The sequence below is a fragment of the Scyliorhinus canicula genome, chromosome 12, assembly GCF_902713615.1.
Source record: "Scyliorhinus canicula chromosome 12, sScyCan1.1, whole genome shotgun sequence".
Classification (NCBI taxonomy): Eukaryota; Metazoa; Chordata; class Chondrichthyes; order Carcharhiniformes; family Scyliorhinidae; genus Scyliorhinus; species Scyliorhinus canicula.
This window is the reverse complement of record NC_052157.1, coordinates 109,718,515-109,745,486: the sequence shown is the minus strand read 5'-3', so window position 1 is coordinate 109,745,486 and position 26,972 is coordinate 109,718,515. Positions and strand designations below refer to the sequence as shown.

At 48.8% G+C, this 26,972-nt stretch overlaps 1 protein-coding gene across 3 annotated transcripts in view; it reads right to left on the bottom strand.

The window, feature by feature from the left end:
* Positions 1–26,972, bottom strand: part of LOC119974656 (cytochrome P450 2J6-like) — a 118,934-nt gene that overhangs the window by 76,933 nt on the left and 15,029 nt on the right. For all 3 annotated transcript variants that reach the window (XM_038813730.1, XM_038813729.1, XM_038813728.1), the window contains exons 3-4: positions 9,533–9,685; positions 5,036–5,196 (exon numbers count right to left, since the gene is read on the bottom strand). In XM_038813730.1, coding sequence (XP_038669658.1) covers positions 5,036–5,196; positions 9,533–9,685 — 314 coding nt within the window. The remainder of the gene's footprint in view (positions 1–5,035; positions 5,197–9,532; positions 9,686–26,972) is intronic.

The window sequence follows — 26,972 nt, the reverse complement described above, 5'->3', positions numbered from 1 at the left end:
GTTAAAAAAAAAACCTCTGCCCTTACTCGGTCCGTTTCCCTCTATTTTCTCCCTATTCATGTACCCTCCAAGTGCCTCCTATATGTTGCTAATAAGTACAAAGAACCAAGGTAAAAACTGAGGAATGTTGGACCAGCAGAAATAAGAAAACTCCACGAGGGGTTTGAAGGAAAAGAGAAATAGGCTTGTGATCTGTTTAGTGTACAGCTTCATGGCAGGGGGAGTTTCCATACAGGAAAGCAGATAGTGAGGGAGATGCCTCACTCAGTTGACGAGCTACAAGTGAGTATGGTAGGAACTGACATGCACTTAGGTGCATTGTGTTCCGGGCACATAGAGAAGGTTAGGGAATTTTTAGACTATGTTCATTAGCTCCAGAACCTCCAATCAGTGGAAATAGTTTATCTTTATCTAGCCCGTCCTTTCCTGTTAATATCTTGAAGACTTTAATCAGATCACCCCATGACATTCTAAATTATGGCAAAAAACAGGACTAATTTGTGGAATGTCCCCAGTAACTCAACCCCTTTAGTCCAGGTATCATTATTGTAAAATTACGTTGCACACCCTCCGTCCAAGGCCAAAATGTCCTTCCTATGATGTGCTGCCCAGAACTGCTGACAGTGCTCCAAGTGGGGTCTAACCATGGTTTTGTATAGTTGCAACATTACTCTGTGTCTTTATACTCCAATCCTCCAGAAATAAAGGCGAGCATTCCATTAGCCTTTTTGATTATTTTCTGTACTTGTTGGGGACATTTTAAAGTACCTGAACCCCCAAGTCTCTGTGGACATCCACTGTACTTAACCTATTTAGAAAGTACCCTGCTCGACACTTTTTCAGTCCAAAATGGATAACCTCACGCTTGCTTATATTGAATTCCATCTGCCACAACTGTGCCCATTCACCCAGTCTGTCAATATCTCCTTGCAATTTTCTACTATCATCTAGACTGTCTACAATGCCGCCTAATCTTTGTATCATTAGCAAATTTCGAGACATGACTTTCTGTGCCAACATCCAAGCTGTCAATGAATAATATGAATAATTGAGGCCCCAACCTGTTGATGGCCACCCTGGCCTTGTCCAGGAACAATCTTACAAGGACGCTGATAGAAATAGATTTTTCTAGTCAGCTATAACCATGAGAGTAAGGGGAGATGATAGAGGTAAAAGGGTTCAATTATAATTCATTAAGAACAATTAATTATAATCATATTAACTATTACGTGAGTGCAACAATAGCTGGGAATCCACTAAGGGTTAATCCAGATCATACACTTCAATTGCTGTAATTTCTTAAGTTTCACATTTGCAAGTTGCTTGAGGCTACCAGGTCAGTGACGTCAACTAGCTAAAAGGCCCCGTTGTATAGTAAAAACTGGGCAGCTGTCTAGTACAAGTCATCCCGTTTCTATAGTAACAGCCAGTCCAGGGTGATAATTTCTTAACGAAAACTGCGTTTCTCTAATTAAATTGGCAAGCGATGGAATGGGAAATTGGCACCAAACACACATATCTCTAAAATTGATGGACAGACAGTTTGGCTGAATTGAGTGAATTATAAATTAGTTAAAGCCAATGAGAAGTAAAAAGAAGGCCAGACCTTAAGATAATAATCTCCTTAAGAATCACTTATTGGAAAAACTCATTCCGGAATCACCCTATCTATATTTCTGAAACCTATTTCTTTGCTGCTTGCTTTTGATAATCACCATCTTTCTTTTGTTTAAATCACTTAGTTATATTATCCTGTGTATTATGATTTGAAGAATTACCACGATCTGTAATTGATTGAAAACTCAACAGACTGTATTCGCTAAAGATAATTAATCTGACTAGCTTGCTGTAGGGCTAGTTGGAACTTCCTAAATGTTGCATTGAAAACAAGTTTACCAGTGGCACAGCTGACAATTAAAGTACAAGTGGACTTTGCCAAAAAGCACAGACTTGACCTCTGTTATTTGGGAACTGAGAAGGGATAATGGATATCGAGGGTTCCGAATAGACACAGAGATCCATCAACTGGTGCTGCGAGCAACTGGCGCTGCGAGACATAAGGAGGGAGGAGTGGACCGAAGACCGTGCTGTTGACAAGAGTACGAGATACCGAATCGTTAACGGAGTGGCCCGAAGGCAGAATCACTGACCGGAAGACTGCACTTTGACTTTGATCTAAAGATCGGTAGGACTGAGGTAAGAAATCACCTTTACCTCATTAACGTCTTAAACAAGGATGCCCTCCTCCATCCCCCCCACCCCCACCCCACAAACATCAGGGCCTGGATTCTCTGATATCGTGGCCAAGTGTTGACAGTGGCGTCAAAATCGGCGCGAGCGACTCTGGCGCGACCCAATCAAAAGTGTGCATATTCTGCGCCATGGAAGGGGCCAGCACGGATATCATGGGAAGCGTGATGGCGCGGCCCGGAATGGCGTCACAGACACACGTGGCTTAATTGACGCCGCGCCGCGTTGTTCTGAAATAGACGCCACTCGCATGTATTATTCCTTGTGTCTGAATAAAGCTCTTAGCCTTACAGTTGAAGTAGATGCTTTATTTCTGAGTTTTTTCCCCCTCCAGCGCTTATACTCTGTTATATCTGAGCTGCCTGTCTGTTTCCTGCTCACTAGCTGCTGTTCCTGAGTGTCTTGACTTCCTATTTGTCTATGTATATATGCATCTCTGGTGCTCCCTCTAGTGGTTACTTAGTTGCAGTGTATTTACATTAACCCCTTGTGTATATACAGTGATGCATATCACTACATCCTCCCTTTTTTCTTTTTACATATTTTCTGAACTTCGTTAAAGAAAATTGTACAAAACAGGTAGATAAATGATGATCTGTACAAGTTGTGATGATATTGATGATTATGCAAGCCAATTAATACTTACGAATCCAATCTTAATAAACAAAATTTATGAGTCCAAACTTTATTAATTTGTTCAGTTGAGTTTTTTTTCTGTTGTTGATGTGGTGATATTGATTTTGTAATTTCTTTGTGAATGTTGTCAGTGTACTTGTTTTCAACTTAGCAACAAATCATCACAAGCTGTTCGAGTGGTCGACTGTTGACTGACACAGACTTTTTTCTGTGCTTGTGGTATCGATTTAGTGTGTCATCTGCCTTGAAAGCTTGTGTGCTTGTTTATTCCGGAGCGATGTTGGCCGCCGTAGTGGGGCCGCTGCCCTGCATGAAGCACTATGGGTGCTGGAGCAGGGGCGTGACAGGGAAGCGGCGGAGGCTGCCGCAGAGGGGCAGGTGGCAGCCGCCCAGGCTAGAGCGCCGCCCGCCCGACAGGATGATGAGGAGGAGGATGAGGAGGTGGTGGCATGGCGACGCAGGAGCCCGATGAGGCCGCGTGTGGGCCGGAGATTCACTGCAGGCCCGGGACCAGCACCTCGCACCACTTCTGCCGATTCACCGACCCGCGTGGCGCACTCCGCGTTGGCGTAATTTTGGCCGGGTCGGATTATCGGAGTACCGGCATCGGAGCGGCGTGGCGGGCTTCTCGCGCACCCATGGTGATTTTCCTACCCAGCGCAGGATCGGAGAATCTCGGCCCAGATGTCTCCATATTATACTCTTTTAACAAAACAAATGATTTTAAAAGACAAATGAGTGAGGGGGGTGTTAAGGTGACAGCCTCTTGGTGGGGCACCGTAACACAAAATAAAAACTTCAAAGGAAACTTACAAAATCTAATTTAAATGTTGTTTCCAGGAGTGATGATGCACCCCCTCCCCCAGCCACAGACAGTCTGCTCCTGGGTCTGAATAAGGTGGCTGTCAACGGGTCCAGACATCGGGTGGCTGAGGGGTTCATCCGGAAATAGCAGCAACCAAAAACACATCTGAAAAGGGAACTTAAAACATAAAACTATAATGTAATTGGAGAGGTTGATAACCCCAGCCCCCATGGTGTACTTAACTAATCAAACGAAAGTATAATTCCTGGGCGGGATGATGGACACGATGTCCTGTGGCTCTCACCGCTCGTGGAAGACCGCTATCATAGAGTATGTCCTTTATTTCATGTGTTCAAAGTACTTAAGTAAACAATGTCCTTGACCTGTGTGCCCCAACAATATGATTAGCATACCATTAACAGTCCACCCTGTCGGAGGACAGGACATAGCCCTGGATGGTGATGGTAAAGTCTGAAGGAAAAGCTGTGCATTTGCCAGTTGCAGGAGCTGTATCATTGGTGAGACTTCCTTCAAAGTATCTAATTGCTTTGACAGTTCTCCTTACAACCTCACCAGTGTTCTCTAATACACTCTCATCTACATTGTGTTTCGATCCAATTGAACCACCAATGATACCCAGGGCTGAAATCCTGAATGATATGTAATGGAACCAGCAAAATGCCAAGGCAATTCTCAACCAGGAAAATCCATGATATTCTGTCAATGCTGACATCTTGGTCACTTTGCTGAGGTAACGAAAGGTTACCACGGTATATGGGAGCAGTAAGAAGCCTGAGAGAGGAGATGGTAGGGTTGAAGTATTGACGAAAACTGAAAATAAAGTCAGGAGACAGCATAGTGTAAAAAAGTGTGCGAAAATCAAGTCAGCAGAGAGCATAGGAAACATAATCACATGTAATTCTATCGGCAAGGGGCAGCACAGTGGCACAGTGGATTAGCCCTGTTGCCTCATGGCGCCGAGGTCCCAGGTTCGATCCCGGCTCTGGGTCACTGTGTGGAGTTTGCACATTCCCCCCGTGTTTGCATGGGTTTTGCCCCCACAACCCAAAAGATGTGCAGAGCAGGTGAATTGGCCACGCTAAATTGCCCCTCAATTGAAAAAAAATGAATTGGGTACTCTAAATTTTTTTTTAAAATTCTATCGGCAATATCACTCATCACCTTCACTCCAGGTAATGAAAATGTTTCATCAAACCTTTCCTTCTGATCATTGACAAATGTAGCCCAACTTTATCTTTGAATCATTTGAGATTGATCCTGATGTTCAGAACCCTATAAAATCCACACCTTTTATTTATTAATTATACAATGAATCGGTCTCACCTGACCCCAAATGGCACCTTCTAATAAAAAGCTTTCTTCAAGCACGTGTAAAAGAGCGAGGAATTTTTTATCGTTATATTCAAAACGTTCTCCAAAGACAGTTGAACAGATAATATTCGAAGTCGCACAGGTTAGAAGGAAATTTGGATCAAAAGGAAGTCCTGTATAAAAGATAATGAATTATAATATTTTTCTAAGAGATGATCCTGGTAATAATAGAAATTTTGAAACTTACGTGAACAGATTTTAGTGACGGATTTAACAGCTGACTGAAGGTTGGGTGTTCATTTCACATTTAAATCCCTCCATTCTGATCTGTTCCAATCTGGGGCCAATGTTTCCCCTTTTTTGGGAATCCCGGGTCTTGGGTTCCAGTAAATGCAGAACATCGATTATCACAGCAGATAGGATTCTCAGCTGTGTAAACTCTATTGTTCAAATACTGTCCTGGCTGACTTTCCTTTATTCATCATCTATTCATTTCAGCACACACAAAACTCTGCTGTGCAAACTCTACTGAACACAAGTGCTATTCACCTCTCACCCCTGTGCTCGTTGACCAACATTGGATCCCAGACCATTGACAAGTCAACTTACCATTGACCAGAAACTGAACTGAACTGAACTAACCATATAAATATTATGGCTACAAATGCAGGTCAAAGACTAGGAATCCTGCGGCAAATAACTCCCCTCCTGACGCCTCAAAAACCTATCCATCATCTGCAAGGCACAAGTCAGGAGTGTGATGAAATACTCCCCACTTGCCTGGATGTGAGCAGCTCCTACAACACTCTAGAAACTCAACACTATCCAGGACAAAGCAGCCCACTTGATTGGTTCAATCCCTCCACCACCGACACACAGTGGCAGCCGTATGTACCGTCTATAAGATGCACTGTAGGAACTCGCCAAGGTGCCTTAGGCAGCATTTACCAAACCCATAACTACTACTATCTAGAAGGACAAGGGCAGCAGATACCTGGGAACACCACCACCTGAAGGTTCCCCTCCAAGTCACTCACCATCCTGACTTGGATCTACATCACCAATCCTTCACTATCATTGGGAATTCCCTCTCTAACAGTACCGTGGATGTACCTACATTTCAGGGACTGCAGTGGTTCAAGAAGACAGCTGATCACAACCTTCTCTAGGGCAATTTTGGAAAGATAACAAATGTTGTCCAAGCTAGTGACGCCCACACCCAGTAAATTAATTTTTTTTAAACTGTAAACATATTAGCAGTGTTCTAATCCCTTAATGGCCTCAGCCCTCTATCTCTAAAACCACCCCCAAGCACGAAAACATAGTAACATCGAAAGTCGAAGCAGGAGGGGGCCGTTTGGTCCTTCGAGCTGGCTCCACCATTCAATATGATCATGGCTGTTCCTCTATCACAATACCATAGAGCCACTCGCTCACCATACCCCTTGATGCCTCTGTCTTTCGCAAATATGGTCTCTTATGCACTCCTTCACTACATTTGCCCCACAATTGGCGGTCTTCTCTTCAGCTGCCACGGCCCAAAGCTCTGGATTTACTATAGAAACCTCTTCAGATGGGATTTTCCAATTTTCACACTAAGTGCCATGGTGGGAGTGAAAAACGGTAGTTTCCCCAGCATCCCCAATGGCAGGGTTTCATCCGCTCAGAGAGGGCATCCTGCGATTCGCCCAACACGCCTTGACCTCACTACCACCTTGCCCTGGGCTCCAAATTTAAAACACAGCCATGCACAGCAGGACTGGTGCACAGCAAGGAGATGACCCAGGAACTAAAGGAGACTGCTGCCCCGCCCCCCTGGAACGGCTGATGGACGTTGTTGAGGGTCCACCGCAATGTCCTCTGCCCCACTCCAGCCACAGTTCTATCAACCTCACCACTCCGACTTGGGTGACGGTGACTGCTCAACATCAACATCCTCACTCCCTTTTGAGGAGTGTGACATCGTACAGGCTGGTGAGGACGCAGAGGCTCCTGAACCTCCTTGCTCTTGCATTCTGTATCCCCATTAATACATTCCAGAATACTGTATGTTTTCTCACCTGTCCAGCCACCTTTAGTGATGTATGCACCCAGGTCCCTCTGCTCCTGCACCATCTTACGAATTGTATCCCTTACTTTATATTGTCTCTCCATGTTCTTCCTCCCAAAATACATCACTTCACATTTCTCTATATTGAGCTTCATCTGCCACCTATCTGTCCTATTAGTTCCCTAATTGGCCCTACATTTTTTAATCACCCTTTCACAATTTAAAAGCCGACAGAAGATTTTGGGATTCCCCTTTGTGTTGGCTGCTAGTCTTTTCTCGCAATCCCTCTTTGCTTCTCTGATATTCCTTTCCACCTCCCCTCTGAACCTTTGGTTTTCTTCTTAGCTCTCAACTGTGTTTCCCATCTGACACCTGGCACCAGGGGCCACAGAAATGTCTGTCTGTTCCCCTAATTATTTAGCCTTTTTACTGTGACTATTGTTCTTCCCTTCTTCTTTATCCCTTCCTGTACAGCTGAGATGCTTGTGGTGCCATAGACTTGATTCTGACTGTACTCCACGAAGGAACAATCGCCTTCACCGGCTTCCAAAATGGAAAACAAATTTCTGAGCAGGACCTCAGGGACCCCTGCACTAATTGCCTGCTTCGCCTGGATGGCCTAATAGTCTCCCATTCCCTTTCTTCTTCCAGTCCTTGTAGATGTGGTGTGGCCATCTCTCTGAATGTTCTATGCACATTGCATATGCACCACAGTAACTCTAGCTGCTGCTTGATCTCTGAAACCCGGAGCTCATGTTTCTGCATTTGGAACTACTTTCTGCACATATGTTATCCCAGGACACCGGTAGCAACTATGACTTCCCACATATTACAGGATGCACATTCCACTTGAGTGAGCAGCCCTGCCATATCTTCAACTTTATTTCTCTTACTTTGACATTATTTGGCTTTGGATTACTTATAATTCTTTGTTATATTGGCCCTGACTTTGATTTATTCCTGATGCTTCTCAATTAAAATATTACACTTTTCTAATTTACAGCAATTCAAAGACAGTTCCTAACACAGTTTCTTGCTAACCAAACAACTTAGCGTCCCTGCGATATCACTCGTTGTTTTTATTTGCACATCCCTTTCAATCTCTATGAGAATGCCAAAGATTCACAACCCTTTTCAGAGAAGAAATTTCTGATCGCATTCTTAAATGTGGACTCCTTATTTTAAGTCTACAACATTTGTTCAAGTGATATTTAAGATCCTAGTTTCAGTCTTAACCAGATTTCATTTTTTGCGAGGGCCACAAAGAATCCAGCATGCGTTTCTAGAGTCAAACAGAAAGTAACTTTATTTACAGCAATACGTATACAGTCACAGCAGTTCATTACTGTTTCCTTCTCTAGCCGGTACCACACTCGCTAGCTCTATTTATACAGCTTCAACTACTAGTGATTGCCTCGCCCCCTCATTGAGGAAGCTCATACTCCCCAAGAGTAGCACAAGTGGATAGCACTGTGGCTTCACAGCGCCAGGGTCCCAGGTACGATTCCCTGGGTCACTGTCTATGCGGAGTCTGCACGTTCTCCCCGTGTGTGCGTGGGTTTCCTCCGGGTGCTCCGGTTTCCTCCCACAGTCCAAAGACGTGCAGGTTAGGTGGATTGGCCATGATAAATTGCCCTTAGTGACCAAAGAAAAGGGTAAGGGGGGTTATTTGGTTACGGGGATAGGGTGGGGGTGAGGGCTTAATTGGGTCAGTGCAGCCCCGATGGTCTGAATGGCCTTCTTCTGTACTGTATGTTCTATGTTCCCCAGGAGTCAGGGGATAAAAATTGTCCCCAGCCAAAGGATCCGGACAGTTATAACAGCTTTCAAAGTCAATATAAAATTCTAGAATTTTATGATCTCTCTTCCATAGAGGCTCCTTTACTAGAATGTTATTAACTCTGGCTGATTGCACACTACTAGATCGAAACATTGCCTGTTCTTTGTTGATTCCTTGATAACTGATCTGGAAAACTTCCTTGAATGTGTGAACTCATCCTTCACATTACTACTGCAAACTGGTTTTGCCCAATCGATCAAATGTGAAATCCCCCAGCTGCCAGGTGGTCACCAGATCTGTAAGGCTGCACCTTGATGGAAAATAGAAAACTTTCTGGATGAGCGAGCAGGTTACCAGCAGCTCCTTTACAGACCCTCCAAACTGAAGAGACATGTTGGCCACTTCAGGCTCCGAGGCTCCTTGGGGATATTTATTTTCTGTCAGACAATGGGGAGAATGTTGTTAAATTACACTGGAGCCGGTTTGAATTGAAATGACCACATCTCCAACAGTGGGGTAGTCAATGAGATGCCTATCAAGAGCAAAGGGGGAAAAGCTCCCAAATTCCATCCTGTCAAACTGTCCAAAAACTGGTGTACACAGGGCGCATTGAAGAGTTAAATCAGTTAAACTGGTCTGAAAACAAAAGAGGACAGGGATAACTTTGGAATCTGCTCACCTTTTTGATCCTCAAGTTCTTTGTTTAAAAATCCAGCCTCTTCTACAATTCGCATCTCTGAAGATTTCTTCCCGACTCCAAAGTTTCTCAATGTTAAAATTGCAAACCTTCTCTGCTCTTTCCACCATTGACCATATTTTGCAAAGGCAATACCTACAGAGACAGACAGACAGACAAAGTCACCAGGGCCCGTTTTCAGGTGAAGGGATCATGATGAACAATTAGACCGCTCCCTCAGTCCCATTCAGACAGGCAGATGGTGAATTTTGTACCGCCTGCTCACTTAAATGATTTCAACATGCTGCCCAGTGTGGAATGTGCTGCTGAAGGACATTCCAGCGTGCCTGGCTAACACAAGTCATAGCTCACCTGGACCTTTAAAGGAAACTCACCAGAAGCTGCTGCATTCAGCAAGTAGGGAAACAGGCAAGAGGAAGCGTCCCCAGGTTTTCGGATGCAATGCCGGATGCCTTTAAGCAGAGGACTCAAGCTGAAGCAGCCTGCTTGTCGGGACATTGTGTCCCTAGGTTTAGGATTTTGGAGAGGAGCAACCGACTCATTGGGGCTGAGTGAATCTTAGGAATTGCTTTTGGAGGAAGTCGATTTGATTGCCGAACTAGCACCTGGTGGGCTGTCCAGGAAGTGTTATGCCTGGCAACAGTCAGTGCTTGGTTCCTGCAGGATGATTGTTAAAGAGCTTTGCAGAAGTGTTTAGACCTTGGACGTGTGATACACCATCAATAATCAACGACAAGTTGATACAGTTAACTGAGGCTTTAATACACTAAACAACAAGCCTCCAGCCTCTGGACCCGAACTGGGGCCAGAGGTGGAGACTTGCCACTTTTATACAGAAGTCCCGAGGGGAGGAGCCACAGGCGGAGTCAACCTGGAAAAGCCCAGGCATGTATGATGCAGTACAGTCCAGACAATACAATCACGTGGTTTACCACATGCACCCCCTATTTTAAAAAAAAGTCCGGCGGGGTCGAAGTGGTATTGAAGGTCTAGTCTGTCGGGGGCTTTGACCATCCGCCATGATCACCTCAGTCCCGGCTGTGGTGTTGGCGCCGGCGTCGAGGCCTGCGCGTCCAGGAGCATGTTGTCATCAGCTTCTTCACCCAGATGTTGAGTCTGCAAAGGAGGAGGCAGTGTAGTGGTGGAGGTGGTAGTATTTGTCGCTGGTGGGCCTGCGGGTGTCAGTTCGTGAGGGAAGTGGGCAGGGGTGGTAGAAGACGGTGTAGAGTGGGTGGGGGGTTGGTGGTGGTGGTGATGGTCTCCTGGGAGCCTGCAGGAGCCAAATCCCGAAGGGAGACGGTGTCCTGCCGGCCGTCCTGGTGTGCCACGTAGGCGTATTGGGGGTTTGCGTGGGAGCAGCTGGACCTTCTCGACGAGGGTGTCGGTTTTATGGCTCCTTGCATTCTGCCAGAGAAGGACAGGCCCTGGGACTGTCAGCCAGTACGGGAGCGAGACCCTAGAAATGGACTTCCTGGGGAAGGCAAACAGGCGTTCATGAGGGGTCACGTTTGCAGCTGTACATAGGAGCGACTGGATGGAGTGGAGCACATCAGGGAGGACCTCCTGCCAGCGGGAGACTGGGAGATTCTTCGTCCGCAGGGCCAGAAGGATGGCCTTCCAGACCATCGCGTTCTCCCTCTCCACCTGTCCGTTGCCCCGGGGGTTGTAGCTGGTTGTATTACTGGAGGCAATGCCTTTGCTGAGCAGGAACTGACGCAACTCGTCACTCATGAAGGAGGAACCCTGAACGCTGTGGATATAGCGGGGAACCCGAACAGGGTGAAAAAGCTGTGCAGGGCTTTGGTGATGGTGGCAGAGGTGATGTCAGAGCAGGGGATGGCGAAGGAGAATCTGGAGTACCTTTGCTGAGCAGGAACTGACGCAACTCGTCACTCATGAAGGAGGAACCCTGATCGCTGTGGATATAGCGGGGAACCCGAACAGGGTGAAAAAGCTGTGCAGGGCTTTGGTGATGGTGGCAGAGGTCATGTCAGAGCAGGGGATGGCGAAGGGGAATCTGGAGTACTCATCAATGATGTTGAGGAAGTACATGTTACGGTCAGTGGAGGGGAGGGGCCCTTTGAAGTCCATGCTGAGGCGCTCAAAGGGACGGGAGGCCTTTACCAGGTGTGCTCTGTCTGGCCGATAGAAGTGTGGTTTGCACTCCGCGCAGACCTGGCAGTCCCTGGTCACAGATCTGACCTCCTCGATGAAATGGAAAAAGCGGATGACCCCCGGGTGACAGGTCGTTGTGGAGGGCCCGGAGTCGGTCAACTTGTGCGCTGGCACATGTACCGCGAAAGAGGGCATCTGGGGGCTCACTGAGCTTCCCAAGACGATACAAGATATCGTAATTGTAGGTGGAGAGTTCGATCCTCCACCTCAGAATCTTGTTCTTAATCTTGCCCCGCTGTGCGTTATTGAACATGAAGGCAACTGACCATTGGTCAGTGAGATCAACTCGCTGGTGTATCAATTTAATACACTAAACAGCAAGCCTCCAGCCTCTGGACCCGAACTGGGGCCGGATGCGGAGACTTGCCACTTTTATACAGAAGCCCCGCGAGGAGGAGCCACAAGCGGAGCCAACCTGGACAAGCCCAGGCATGTAGGATACAGTACAGTCCAGACAATACAATCACATGGTTTACCACAATGTGAAAGGGACTGTCTCTCTCTTCCTCTTGCTATGAAGTAAAGAACTGCTTTATTGTTCTGAAACCAGAGAATGCTGGGCATATTTTTGCTGTGAACTAATCCTGAATCTACAGAAAATCTAAACACTGGATAAAAGCAAATTACTGTGGATGCTAGAATCTAAAACTACAAGAGCGAATGCTGGAAAATCTCAGCAGGTCTGGCAGCATCTGTAAGGAGAGAAAAGAGCAAATGTTTCGAGTCCAGATGACCCTTTGTCAAAGCTGAGAAAGTAGACAATCTTGCCAGAGAAAACTACCTCCAGTCTGTGTTGTTCCTCGTGTCATAATAAAGCTCGCAGTCTCAAGTGTGGAGAAGATGCTTTATTGTGGGTTCGTTCAGTTTCCAGAGCTCGACCTAGAACTACCTTCCAGTGCTAACTACCAGCTTTGCTTGCTGTGAAGAGTGTCCTGCTTACCAGCCCCCCTGCTGTGAAGTGTGTCCTCACTTCCTGTCCTGATCTATTTATATGGCTCTCCCGTGCTCCCTCTAGTGGTCGCTCAGTGTGTTGCATCTGGTTAACTTGTGATCACCACATCCCCCTTTTTCTCTTAACATATTTTCTGAACATCGTTAAAGAAAATTGTACATCCTGTCCCAGTGTATTTGTAGCTCTCCCGCTCGTGTTTGCTCTGTTGTTTTTGTATCTGGTCAATCTACGATCACCACATCCCCCTCTTTCTCATTACATAGTTTCTGTACATCATTAAGGAAAATTATACAAAACAGTAACTTATGATATGCGTATCTATACAAGTGATGATGCTATTGCCTTGGTTAACAAAGCCAATGTATGTATATGTCCAAACTTAATAAACACATTTATGAGTCCAAACTTGATGAATTTGTTCAGAGCTTTTTTTTTCTTTTTGTTGTTGATGACGTGGTGATATTGATATTGCAAGTCCGCTGTGAATGTTGTTGGTGTTCCTTGTTATCTTAAGTACCCAATGCGTCATCCCGAGGTGTTTGCATGGTCACATCACTGATGTTGACTGGCATGGACTTTTTTTTTGTGCTTGTGGTGTTGATTTATTGTCTCATCCGCCTTGGATGCTGGTGTGCTTGCTTGTTCTGGAGCAGACGTGAGTTTGTGCGATTCGTTGTCATCCCATGACATGTTTGTAGTCTTGTTATCGTTTTGCAGTGTGCTGTGGCATCGTCCATCATGTGCCAAGTAGTGCCATTGTGTACAAGTCGTTGTTTCATTGCTGTTGTTTCTGTCGTTCCTGTTTTTGTTGTTTCCGTTGCCGTACTTGTCGCTGTTTTTGTCGTTTCCGTCTTTGTTGTTGTCGCTATCTTTGCTCCTGACTTTGTTGTGTTTGTTGCCATTCTTGTTGTTTCTGCCTCTGTCGTTGTCGCTATCTTTGTGCCTGACGTTGTTGTTTGTCTTGTTGCGCGTCATGTTGCTTTTATTCTTGCTGTTGTCGTTCTCGTTTCTGCTGTGCTTCTTGCTATTGTTGTTTGTCTTGTCGCGCTTCATGTTGCTTTTCTTCTTGCTGTTGTCGTTCTCGTTTCTGCTGTGCTTCTTGCTATTGTTGTTGGTCTTGTCGCGCTTCATGTTGTTTTTGTTCTTGCTGTGTTTCTTTTGACTTTTGTTTTTCTTGTTATACTCTATGAGTGTCCCGAGTGGATAATTTGAGTCATTGAGCATTCCGTCTCGCGAGTGGTGCGAATGATCTGATGTTGCATCGGTGCAGGTGACATCAACCAGTTGTGGAGAATTGGATTCCGCATCTTTGCTTTCTTGGTGCTCGTCTTCCGGAGTCAAAGTCTTCTTGATTACATTTGACGCGGTGTCTGTGGACTCTCGGCGCTCCTCTTCTGGAGTCCAAATCTGCATGATTTCAGTTGACGTGGTTTCTCTAGACTCTTGGTGCTCCGCTTCTGGAGTTAAAATCTTCATGATTTCTGTTGATGTTATCTCACTGGACTCCAGGTGCTCCTCTTCTGGAGTAAAAATCTGCATGGTTTCTTTTTGTTTGATGTCTCTGGACTCCAGGTGCTCCTCTTCTGGAGTCAGAATTTGCATGGTTTCTTTCGGCATTGTCTCTGTGGACTCCAGGTGCTCCTCTTCTGGAGTCAAAATCTGCATGTTTTCTTTCGGCATCGTCTCTCTGGACTGTTGGGTGGCCCGACTCTGTGCTTCTGTACAGACAAGCTGAGAACTGTCAGTCTCACTGTGATCCTGTACGTCGAGTGCGAGCACCTTGTCACTGTTTTCGCTCTGTGCTTCGGTACAGACAAGCTGAGAACTGTCAGTCTCACTGTGATCCTGTACGTTGAGTGTGATCACCTTGTCACTGTCTTCGCATGCAGTGGGCAGAGGTGCATTGTCTTCTTCTTGTTCCTGTGAGCGTGTTGGACTTTCATAGTCCGCTCTTTCTTCTTGTTCCTGTGAGCGTGTTGGACTTTCATAGTCCGCTCTTTCTTCTTGTTCCTGTGAGCTTGGTAGACTTTCATAGTCTGCTTGCGGTTGCTCAGGTACAGCGGGTTTACCTTCATGGTCTTGTTCATGCTTGGTGTCCGCCCGGGAGTGTTTGCTTGCATCCCTGTTGGCGTCTTTCATCACTCGCACTGTGGAGCCTGTCATCGCTCGCTCCGTGGAGTCTTCCTGTGCTCTCTGTGTGGCGTCGTCTTCGTCTTGGGTATTGCTGTCATCCAATGTATCGACGAGCTGCCATGGCACCATGGTGTTGGATTCATCCACCATGAGTAGAGTCGTGTTGAGCTTTGCAACGGTGTCGCTGATGCTGTGATCAGCATGTCCAAATAACTCCTCCATGTCTGAGTAGTATTCTTTGAAACCCATTTCATCTTCGTTGGCTTCTTCTACCACGAGTTGATTCGTGTTGAACTTTGCGACCGTGTCGCTGATGCTGTGATAAGCATATCCGACTGACTCAGCTGTGTCTGAGTAGTATTCTCCGAAAACCAAATCATCCTGGTTGGATTCTTCTACCACGAGTTGATTCGTGTTGAACTTTGCGACCGTGTCGCTGATGCTGTGATAAGCATATCCGACTGACTCAGCCATGTCTGAGTAGTATTCTTTGAAAACCAAATCATCTTGGTTGGATTCATCTACCACGAGTTGGTTCGTGTTGTGCTTTGCGACCGTGTCGCTGATGCTGTGATAAGCATATCCGACTGACCCAGTCAGGTCTGAGAGGTAATCGTCGAAAAACAAATCATCTTTTGTTGTTTCGGAATTCTTTTTGTTCGCTTCACTGTGTGTGGTGAAGGCAGCTTTTTCCAAGGTTTTGTGCAAGTTGTTTTTCACTGTTGGTTTAAGTTCAGGCGTTTTTCTGTGTTCTGAGGCAAGAAAATTTGGTTTTACCACTTTAAGTGTCTTGTCTTCAATTTTCGGGCATTTCCCTTTTAAGTGGGCGTGGTCAGGATTCTCAGACGTCATGACGTCACGCGTAGGAACGACTTGCACATGCGCAAATCGGCTTTCTTTCCTTGTGCGGTTCGGTGTCAATTGCGCATGCGCGGCTTGCGCATGCGCATGACGGTCCGCGACGAAGACTTTTTTTGACTGCGCATGCGCGTCTTGCGCATGCGCATAACGATCGGCGCCGCGATCTTTTGTAAACTGCGCATGCGCGACTTCCGGTTCCGGCGCATGCGCGACTTCCGGTTCCGGCGCATGCGCAGACGCGATTTGTAGTTCTTTGTTTACCATAGACTGCAAAATGTGCCCCGACGCCATTTTATCGCGGATTTCAGCGTTTTTTTTTTCTAAAAGTTGTAAGTTACCTTTTCTTTCCGATCTGGACTGGATTTCAGCGTTTTGGCTTTGTGAAAAATTCCTGTTATTTCTTCTTTTTGATCTGTACTGTGCATTTGCGATTTCCTGATCTTTTTGTGATTTTTTAAATTTTGCATCACTCAGTCTCTGTGCAGGTTGGACTGTGAGCATGCCTTGCTGTTCAAATTTCTCACAGTACTCTTCAAATTTGTTTAGTAACGTTTGTAAGCTGTTCCTGTCTTCACCTTTTGAGTATTTAAATCCATTATACACTTTCCTATTGACAGGCCCTTCGATGAGAATTGCTATTTTAATTTTGTCTGAGGCTTCTGCAACATCATTAGCTATGAGATAAAAATCGAACATTTGTTTAAACCTTTTCCAGACATTTCTTACATTACCAGTCGTGTCCAGCTGAGGTGGGTATCCATGCCACATCCTCGAATTAGCGATGTCTTCCCTAGTCGAATGTCCAGCAGGAGATCTCCATGCCATTCTTGGTTGAGATTTCCATGCCATTTCTTTTTTGTTTTCTGTATCTGCAGCTGAGTTGTCCTGTCATAAGCGTCTGAAATCACTCCTAGGTACCATGTGTTGTTCCTCGTGTCATAATAAAGCTCGCAGTCTCAAGTGTGGAGAAGATGCTTTATTGTGGGTTCGTTCAGTTTCCAGAGCTCGACCTAGAACTACCTTCCAGTGCTAACTACCAGCTTTGCTTGCTGTGAAGAGTGTCCTGCTTACCAGCCCCCCTGCTGTGAAGTGTGTCCTCACTTCCTGTCCTGATCTATTTATATGGCTCTCCCGTGCTCCCTCTAGTGGTCGCTCAGTGTGTTGCATCTGGTTAACTTGTGATCACCACACAGTCTAAAAGGAAGAAGTACAGAAACAAAAATTTGGGGCTGGATTCTCCGATTTTGAGACTGCGTACTGACGCCGGCGTGGAAACAGTGGTGTTTTATGACAACAAAATCAGCACAATAGGTGCATTGATTCAGCAACTCTGAATGGGCTAGCACCATTGCCACAAGGAACGCAACCGGTACCAAGCAAAACGGCGATGGATTCGCCGAGTTTGTGATTGCCGCACACGAGTCCCATACGCTGCACCCGCACTTAAACGATCCATCCCTCCACACACACCGTCCCAGTCAACAGGATGGCTGGAAGGAGAGCAGCGCCTACTGTTCAGGGACGCTGAGCTGGAGACACTCCTGGACACCATGGAGCAGAGAAGGATAACCGTGTTCTCCAGCCCGGGAGGAAGGCCGTCAGGCACCGCCGTTCGCCGTGCCTGGGCACAGGTGGCAGATGCGGTCAGCGGCGTTGGCTACATCGTCTGGACTGGCATTCAGTGCAGGAAGAAACTGTATGACCTCCTCAGGGCCACCAGGGTGAGTAGGCAGTGCTGTACCCCTGGAACCAACCGCCCTCTTCCCCACACACATGTAATCCAGAACCCCCCCCCCCCCCGGGGACGGCCGAAGCCCCACCCTGCCTCACATGCCGGCACCCATGCCAGCTGGGTGCGCTGGCCACTGATGCCACCATCTACCCAACCCATGAACAGCATGCGCTGGAACGTCTAACAGTGTCGTTGTTTGTGTTTGCTCCCCACATCCCCCTCGGGACAAGGCTGCGCACAACCGCTGGGAGCGGGAGAAAACTGGAGGGGGACCACCAGACCTGCGGCCCCTCACCATGCCCGAGCAGAGGACACTGGTCATGGTCAGCGGCCCGGAGGAAAGGGAGGTCATCGACGCGGAGGTTGGTGGCGGGTGGGCAAGTGAGACCCTGCGTAGTTGCGCAGCCCCATGACATATGTGCAGCCAACCCTCTCCCCTACCTCCTCCGCACCCTCGTCCCCCCACATCCCCTCGCCCCGCTATGCCGCTGTCTAACCATACATGCCATCTTGTGTCTTTCAGGACCTTCTGGAGATGGGGCCGGAGACCTCTGCCCCCAGCCAGGGCCAGAGCCGTTGTCCCCAGGCGGCTGAGCACAGACTGGGAGAGCAGCCGGAATACCAATCCTCTGCCCGAGACCCAGGAGATCCTGGAGCTCGGGTCGGAGGAGGACACGGACTTTCCGTCACTGCTGTCCCCTACACCCTCCATCATCCCAGAGACTATCACCTCGGTTGGGTACTTTAGTGAAGAGGCTCCTGGGACACTATCTGGTGCGCACCACACATCGCATCCGGTACAGCAGGTGGAGGTAGGTGCAGCCGAGGGGCCGGACGGTCGGAGGGCAGCCCGGTCCCAGGAACCAGCTGTCGCCCAGACGGGTCCCAGGCTCCGGGAACATCCAGTCCCACCCACAATGCAGGTGCAGTCAGAGATCCAGGGACTACAGGAGGGGGTGACACCGGCTTCCAACACCTGAAGGCGCAGGTGGAGGAGTCCATCTGCATGCATGAGCAGGGGGTGGTCCTGGTCATGTGTGCCACTCAGGCCGACATTGCTCGAGTGGCATCCGCGGTGGAGGCAATTGGGGCGACGGTGTTGGATATAGGCCAGCGTGTGCAAGGCCTGGGGCATTCTGTGCAGGCGGGGACCGAGACCTGGATAAGGATGCCCACTCACAGGCAGCCATGTGCCAGAGCCACCTGGACGTTGCAGCGGCGCTCCTCAGCATGGCCCAGTCACAGCTGAGAACGTCTGCGACATTGCTCAGGTGCTGACCAGCATGGCGCAGGCCCAGAGGGACGTGGTCCAATCACTGGCTGATGTGGCACGGACTCTCAGGGGTGTGGCACAGTCCCAGACAGAGATGGGCCACACCCTGTGCTTCATGGCCGTGAATGTGCAGACCCTGGTCGAGACCAGAGTGGGCCTCCAGGACTGGCAGCGTCAGGGTGTGGCCCCGCTTGCACCCTGACGCACCATGGAGTAGCCCGGGGACCATTGGGCACTCTGAGGGAGGAGGTGCTGCTCGGGCCCGTGCTGGTGACTCCCACAGGGGAGGTGCCAGAACAGCGCAGCATATCGGACTCCCCTATTGCTGTCCCTGGTGCATCTGGTTGGCAGCGGGAAGAACAGGGTGGTACCACACCACCTTTGATGCCCGAACAGCAGCCGGACCCATCCAGCCGGGTCGCCCCAGGAGACATGGGCCAACGGGGACCCTTGTCGCAGGTCAGGGGTCACACAGGTTGCCTCCACTCTCCTGTACCATCTGGCGAACCATCTAGGAATAATGTTGGAGCCCATAAGGCCAGAAAGTTAGACACCAGTTAAGTTGGTATAGGTGGGCAAGGGCAGCCCCAGAGGCGATTTCACAGTCAGGCGAAGCACTCTGGAGCCACAGCTGACCTACTGTATACTTCCCCCTGAGGACAAAGGAGAGAGCCAGCCACATTGCCCAATCTGTGGTCGCAGACCACGGGGTGGCCAGAGCCACCAAACCCGGTGCAGCGAACACTGTCCAAGACAGCCACCGAGATCACTGCGAGAATGGCTTTGCACATTCTTTCCTCCCAGATGAGGAGGACTGTTTGATGAAGCTGAGCTGCACCACGGACCTGAAGGTAGTGCTGATCTGGGTTACGTTGCAAGGAAAAGGTCATCCTGGAGTGTTAGAAAAGGTCACTGGAGCTGCCATCCCTACCGTGGATCATCAGATGTTTCGACTGCTTTACGCAGGGATCCTACTGCTGACGTTATGTGACAGCAAGGTTGCCGACCTATACCGGCGACCCATTTGGTATCGTGGGGACCACCGTAACTCCAGTAACACACGGGCAACAGTCTTTACTTGGTTGTGGGACAGGGACAGGAGCCCAATTTGCGGGGGCATGACTGGTTGCGAGTCCTCCATTTCAACGGGCAAAAGGTTTTTTGGATGGGCATCTGTACAAGACACTGGGCAAATAGCCCAAAGTGTTTCAGGAGGGTACAAGCTGGATAAAAGATGCGAAGGCCCATATCTATGTGGATCCTGATGCTCAACCCCAATACTTTAGGGTGCGGCCTGACCCCTACACATTGTTTGCCAAGATTGACACGTCTGATGATTCAACACCTGATGAATCTGGGGATGATATGCTCTGTACAATTTGTGGAGTGGGCTGCACCCATTTGCCAGTAATTAAGCCGAACAAACCTGTCTGTCATGTTGTTCACCCTGGGGTAACACAGATTGAACACGATGCAATTAACTGATCAAGTAGACACCAAACGTGGGCGTTGGTTCAATATGAGGTTTATTGAACTACAGTAACGAAACACACGGCTGCCTGTGGGTTGACTCTCTCCTACTCTAAGTAAACTAGCGTTAACTATCGAGACCAGGCTAGCTCTGATCCACGTGTAGAAGCTGTTGAATGATTTGTACACGCTGATTGTCACGACAGCTATCACCAGTGGAAAGAGGCAGAGTGCTGATGCCTCGTGTGTTTTATAAGTGGTGCCCTGTCTTGTGATTGGCCGTGTCCTGTTCTGTATATTGATTGGCTCACCTGGGTGTCTGTCACTGCCTGCTTTTACCTCCTGATGTGCATGCGTGCATATTATGACACTGTCCAACTCTGCAGGGATTAAATGGTCCCTGTAAACAAAGCTTCATGCCTGGACTGGTACCCGCTGCCGAGAGTGGATGCTTTGTCAGCAAAGCTAGCTGGAGGGAGTTCTTTTACAAAACTTGACATGAGCCACAACTATTTACAGGTGGTGTTAGATCCGGCATCCAGAGAATTTGCAACCACAAACACCCAGAGAGGGTTATTTGAATATATCCACATCCTGCTCAGGATCTCACCTGCACCAGCAATTTTCCAGTCTTAATGGAAAATATCTTGCATGGTCTGCCGAAGGTGGGCATCTACCTAGACAACGTGCTCATCACAGGCACCGCAGAGAAGTAGCGTATGGACAACCTCCAGGAAGTACTCTGCTGGTTTTCCCAAGTGGGCGCCTGGCTAAAGAGCAGCAAGTGTCTGGAAGCCCCACTAGAACTGGGGGAAGTCATGGAGAGTATCAACTCCATGCAGTCGGGGAAAGGCACTGGAGCCGGATGGATTCCCGTGGACTTCCATAAAAAATTTGCGACAGCCCTGGCCCCGCACCTGCGGGAGATGTTCGAAGACTTGCTATCGAGAGGGACCCTGCCACCCATTCTGGCACAGGTCCGGATATCACTGATCTTTAAGAATGTCAAAGACCTGATGGCGTGTGGTTCATACAGACCCATCTCTCTTTAAATACTGATGCAAAAGTTCGAGCGAAGGCCCTGACGAGGCGACTGGAGAGGTGCGTGCCAGAGGTAGTCGCAGAGGGTCAGACTGGCTTTGTCAAAGGCAGGTAATTAATGGCGAACATCAGTCGCCTGCTGAACGTGATCATGACCTCACCAGGAATAAGGGGCCAGGAGGAGATACCAAAAATGATCATCTCCCTGGAAGCAGAGAAGACCTTTGTCAGAGTCGAATGGAAGTACTGGAATGGTTTGGATTTGGCCAGGATTCACCGTGGGTGCAACTACTGTACAATACTCCCATGGTGGGCGTACGAACAAGCACCACCAGCTCTGAATATTTCTGACTGCACAGAGGCACCAAGCAGGGTGCCCCATATTCCTGCCACCCTTTGCGCTGGCAATCGAGCCACTGGCTATGCTCTTAGCTCAGTGAAGGAGTGGAGAGGCATCCAGAGGGGAGGAAGGGAGCACAGAATCTCACCTGAGAGAGAGAAATACAGCACAGAACAGGCCCTTCGGCCCACAATGTTGTGCCGAACTTTTATCCTAGGTTAATCATATAATTTTGGACACTAAGGGCAATTTATCATGGCCAATCCACTCAACCTGCACATCTTTGGACTGTGGGAGGAAACCGGAGCACCCGGAGGAAACCCACGCACACACTGGGAGGATGTGCAGACTCCACACAGACAGTGACCCAAGTCGAAATCGAACTTGGGACCCTGGAGCTGTGAAGCAATCCACAATGCTACCGTGCTGCCCTTAAGAATAAATCAATCTAGACTCCATTATTCTACCCCAATCCATGTACCTATCCAATAGCCGCTTGAAGGTCCCTAACGTTTCCGACTCAACTACTTCCACAGGCAGTGCATTCCATGCCCCCACTACTCTCTGGGTAAAGAACCTACCTCTGACATCCCTCCTATATCTTCCACCATTTATCTTAAATTTATGTCCCCTTGTAATGGTGTGTTCCACCCGAGGAAAAAGTCTCTGACTGTCTACTCTATCTATTCCCCTGATCATCTTATAAACCTCTATCAAGTCGCCCCTCATCCTTCTCCGTTCTAATGAGAAAAGGCCTAGCACCCTCAACCTTTCCTCGTAAGACCTACTCTCCATTCCAGGCAACATCCTGGTAAATCTCCTTTGCATCTTTTCCAAAGCTTCCACATCCTTCCTAAAATGAGGTGACCAGAACTGCACATAGTACTCCAAATGTGGCCTGACCAAGGTTTTGTACAGCTGCATCATCACTCTTAAATTCAATCCCTCTGCTAATGAACGCTAGCACACCATAGGCCTTCTTCACAGCTCTATGCACTTGAGTGGCAACTTTCAAAGATCTATGAACATAGACCCAAGATCCCTCTGCTCCTCCACATTGCCAAGAACCCTACCGTTAACCCTGTATTCCGCATTCATATTTGTCTTTCCAAAATGGACAACCTCACACTTGTCAGGGTTAAACTCCATCTGCCGCTTCTCAGCCCAGCTCTGCATCCTATCTATGTCTCTTTGAAGCCGACAACAGCCCTCCTCACTATCCACAACTCCATCAATCTTCGTATCATCTGCAAATTTACTGACCCACCCTTCAACTCCCTCATCCAAGTCGTTAATGAAAATCACAAACGGCAGAGGACCCAGAACTGATCCCTGTGGTATGCCACTGGTAACTGGGCTCCAGGCTGAATATTTGCCATCCATCACCACTCTGTCTTCTATCGGTTAGCCAGTTTGTTATCCAACTGGTCAAATTTCCCACTATCCCATGCCTCCTTACCTTCTGCATAAGCCTACCATGGGGAACCTTATCAAATGCCTTACTAAAATCCATGTACACCACATCCACTGCTTTACCTTCATCCACATGCTTGGTCACCTCCTCAAAGAAGTCAATAAGACTTGTAAGGCAAGACCTACCCCTCACAAATCCGTGCTGACTATCCCTAATCAAGCAGTGTCTTTCCAGATGCTCAGAAATACTATCCCTCAGTGCCCTTTCCATTACTTTGCCTACCACCGAAGTAAGACTAACTGACATGTAATTCCCAGGGTTATCCCGATTCCCTTTTTTGAACAGGAGCACGACGTTCGCCACTCTCCAATCCTCTGGTACCACCCCTGTTGACAGCGAGGATGAAAAAGATCATTGCCAACGGCTCTGCAATTTCATTTCTTGCCTCCCATAGAATCCTTGGATATATCCCGTCAGGCCCGGGGGACTTGTCTATCCTCAAGTTTTTCAAAATGCCCAACACATCTTCCTTCCTAAAAAGTATTTCCTCGAGCTTACCAGTCTGTTTCACACTGTCCTCTCCAACAATATGGCCCCTCTCGTTTATAAATACTGAAGAAAAATACTTTTTCAAGACCTCTCCTATCTCTTCAGACTCCATACACAACCTCCCGCTACTGTCCTTGATCGGACCTACCCTCGCTCTAGTCATTCTCATATTTCTCACATGTGTAAAAGGCCTTGGGGTTTTCCTTGATCCTACCCGCCAAAGATTTTTCATGCCCTCTCTTAGCTCTCCTAATCCCTTTCTTCAGTTCCCTCCTGGCTATCTTGTATCCCTCCAGCGCCCTGTCTGAACCTTGTTTCCTCAGCCTTAGATAAGTCTCCTCCTTCCTCTTAACAAGACATTCAACCTCTCTTGTCAACCATGGTTCCCTCACTCGACCATCTCTTCCCTGCCTGATAGGGAGATACATATCAAAAACACGCAGTACCTGTTCCTTGAACGAGTTCCACATTTCACTTGTGTCCTTCCATGACAGCCTATGTACCCAATTTATGCACTTCAGTTCTTGTCTGACAGCATTGTATTTACCCTTCCCCCAACTGTAAACCTTGCCCTGTTGCACACACCTATCCCTCTCCATTACTAAAGTGAAAGTCACAGAATTGTGGTCACAACCTTCAAAATGCTCCCCCACTAACAAATCTATCACCTGCCCTGGTTCATTACCAAGTACCAAATCCAATATGGCCTCCCCTCTTGTCGGACAATCTACATACTGTGTTAGAAAAGCTTCCTGGACACACTGCACAAACACTACCCCATCCAAACTATTTGATCTAAAGAGTTTCCACTCAATGTTTGGGAAGTTGAAATCACCCATGACTACTACCCTGTGACTTCTGCACCTTTCCAAAATCTGTTTCCCAATCTGTTCCTTCACATCTCTGCTGCTATTGGGGGGGCCTATAGAAAACTCCCAACTATTTCTGACATCAACCCATACTACCTCAGTCGACAGATCCCCCTCAAACTGCCTTTCTGCAGCTGTTATACTACCTCTAATTAACAATGCCACCCACCCCACCTCTGTTACCATCCTCCCTAATCTTGTTGAAACATCTATAGCCAGGGACCTCCAATAACCATTTCTGCCCCTCTTCTATCCAAGTTTCCGTGATGGCCACCACATCGTAGTCCCAAGTACCGATCCATGCCTTAAGTTCACCCACCTTATTCCTGATGCTTCTTGCATTGAAGTATACACACTTCAACCCATCTCCTTGCCTGCAAGTACTGTCCTTTGTCAGTGTTACCTTCCCCACTGCATCATTACGTGCTTTGGCATCCTGAATATCGGCTTCCTTAGTTGCTGGACTAAAAATCCGGTTCCCATTCCCCTGCCAAATTAGTTTAAACCCTACCGAAGACTACTAGAAAACCTCTCTTCCCCCCCCCCCCCCCCCCCCCCCCCCCCCAAGGATATTGGTGCCCCTCCGGTTAAGATGCAACCCGTCCTGCTTGTACAGGTCCCATCTTCCCCAGAATGCGCCATAATTTTCCAAATACACTCCTACACCATTCCTGCAGCCACGTGTTCAACTGCACTCTCTCCCTATTCCGAGCCTCGCTATCACGCGGCACAGGCACCAAACCAGAGATGACAACTCTGTCTGTCCTGGCCTTTAACTTCCAGCCTAACTCCCTAAACTTGTTTATTACCTCCACACCCCTTGTCCTACCTACGCCGTTGGTAGCAATGTGCACCACGACTTCTGGCTGCTCACCCTCCCCCTTCAGGATCCTGAAGACACGATCCAAGACATCTCTGGCCCTGGCACCCGGGAGGCAACATACCTTTCGGGAGTTTTGCTCCCGACCACAGAATCTCCTATCTATTCCCCTAACCATTGAATCTCCTATTACTATTGCTTTTCTATGCTCCCCCCTTCCCTTCTGAGCCCCAGAGCCAGACTCAGTGCCAGAGACCTGGCCGCTGGGGCCTTCCCCCGGTAGGTCATCCCCCCCACACCTGGTGTGGATGACATGCTCTTCTACGTCTTGAATGTCAAGGAAGGAATAATGGAACTCCAAAGGGACTTCAGAGACTTCTCAGGTTACAACCTTAACTGGAATAACAGCAAAATCTTCCCCGTGAACCCACGAGGGATGGGTGAGGATCAGAGCTGGGAAAGTTACAGTTTAAACCAAATTCCCATGCCTGGGGATCCAAACAGTTCACGACTGGACACTGAGCCATTAGGTTTTGAGGTGTTTGTTCCACACTGTCCATGTTTCTGAAGCATACAGGAGGGTGGGGACCACAGCTGCTCTGCAGATCATGAACTTGGTACTAAGTTTGAGGTCTCCATCTTCAAATACTCTATTCCTCAGGCATCTGAAAACTACACTGGCGCATTGGATTCAACGGTGGATTTTGTTGTCAATGTCTGCTGCTGCTCGTGCCCCGCTGCTGCTCCTCTCTCCCCGCCGCTGCTTCTCTCTCCCCGCCGCTGCTCCTCTCTCCCCGCCGCTGCTCCTCTCTCCCCGCCGCTGCTCCTCTCGTCCCGCTGCTGCTCCCCTCGTCCCGCTGCTGCTGCTCCTCTCCCCGCTGCTGCTCGTGCCCCGCTGCTGCTCCTCTCTCCCCGCTGCTGCTCCCCTCGTCCCGCTGCTGCTGCTCCTCTGCTCGCTGCTGCTCCACTCGCCCCGCTGCTGCTCCTCTCTCCCCGCTGCTGCTCCCCTCGTCCCGCTGCTGCTGCTCCTCTTCCCCCCCCGCTGCTGCCCCTCTCTCCCCGTTGCTGCTCGTGCCCCGCTGCTGATCCTATCTCCCCGCTGCTGCTCCGCTCCTCGCTGCTGCTCCTCTCCCCCCCCCCCGCTGCTGCTCCTCTCTCCCCGTTGCTGCTCGTGCCCCGCTGCTGCTCCTCTCCCCCCGCTGCTGCTCCTCTCCCCCCACTGCTGCTCCTCTCCCCCCACTGCTGCTCCTCTCCCCCCACTGCTGCTCCTCTCCCCCCACTGCTGCTCCTTGTGCCCCGTGTGGTGATCCACCACTGTGTAATTGTTTGTGTGCCTGCATTAGGGGATGTACAGCAGTACCTGTATTACAGGTTTGCCGGTAGCCCCTGCCGGCTAGCTCCGCCCACAGGGAGCAATATAAATATGTATGAGTTCTCCTGAGCTGCCATTCTACCAGCTGCAGTCGGAGGATAAACATCTCACTGTAATAAAGCCTCTCTTGTACCGATTCGAGTCTTTAAGTGCACTTGATAGCGCATCACCCCGCTGCTGCTGCTCTTTCCCCGCTGCTGCCCCTCTCGCCCCGCTGCTGCCCCTCTCGCCCCGCTGCTGCCCCTCTCGCCCCGCTGCTGCCCCTCTCGCCCCGCTGCTGCCCCTCTCGCCCCGCTGCTGCCCCTCTCGCCCCGCTGCTGCCCCTCTCGCCCCACTGCTGCCCCTCTCGCCCCGCTGCTGCCCCTCTCGCCCCGCTGCTGCTCCCCTCGCCCCGCTGCTGCCCCTCTCGCCCCGCTGCTGC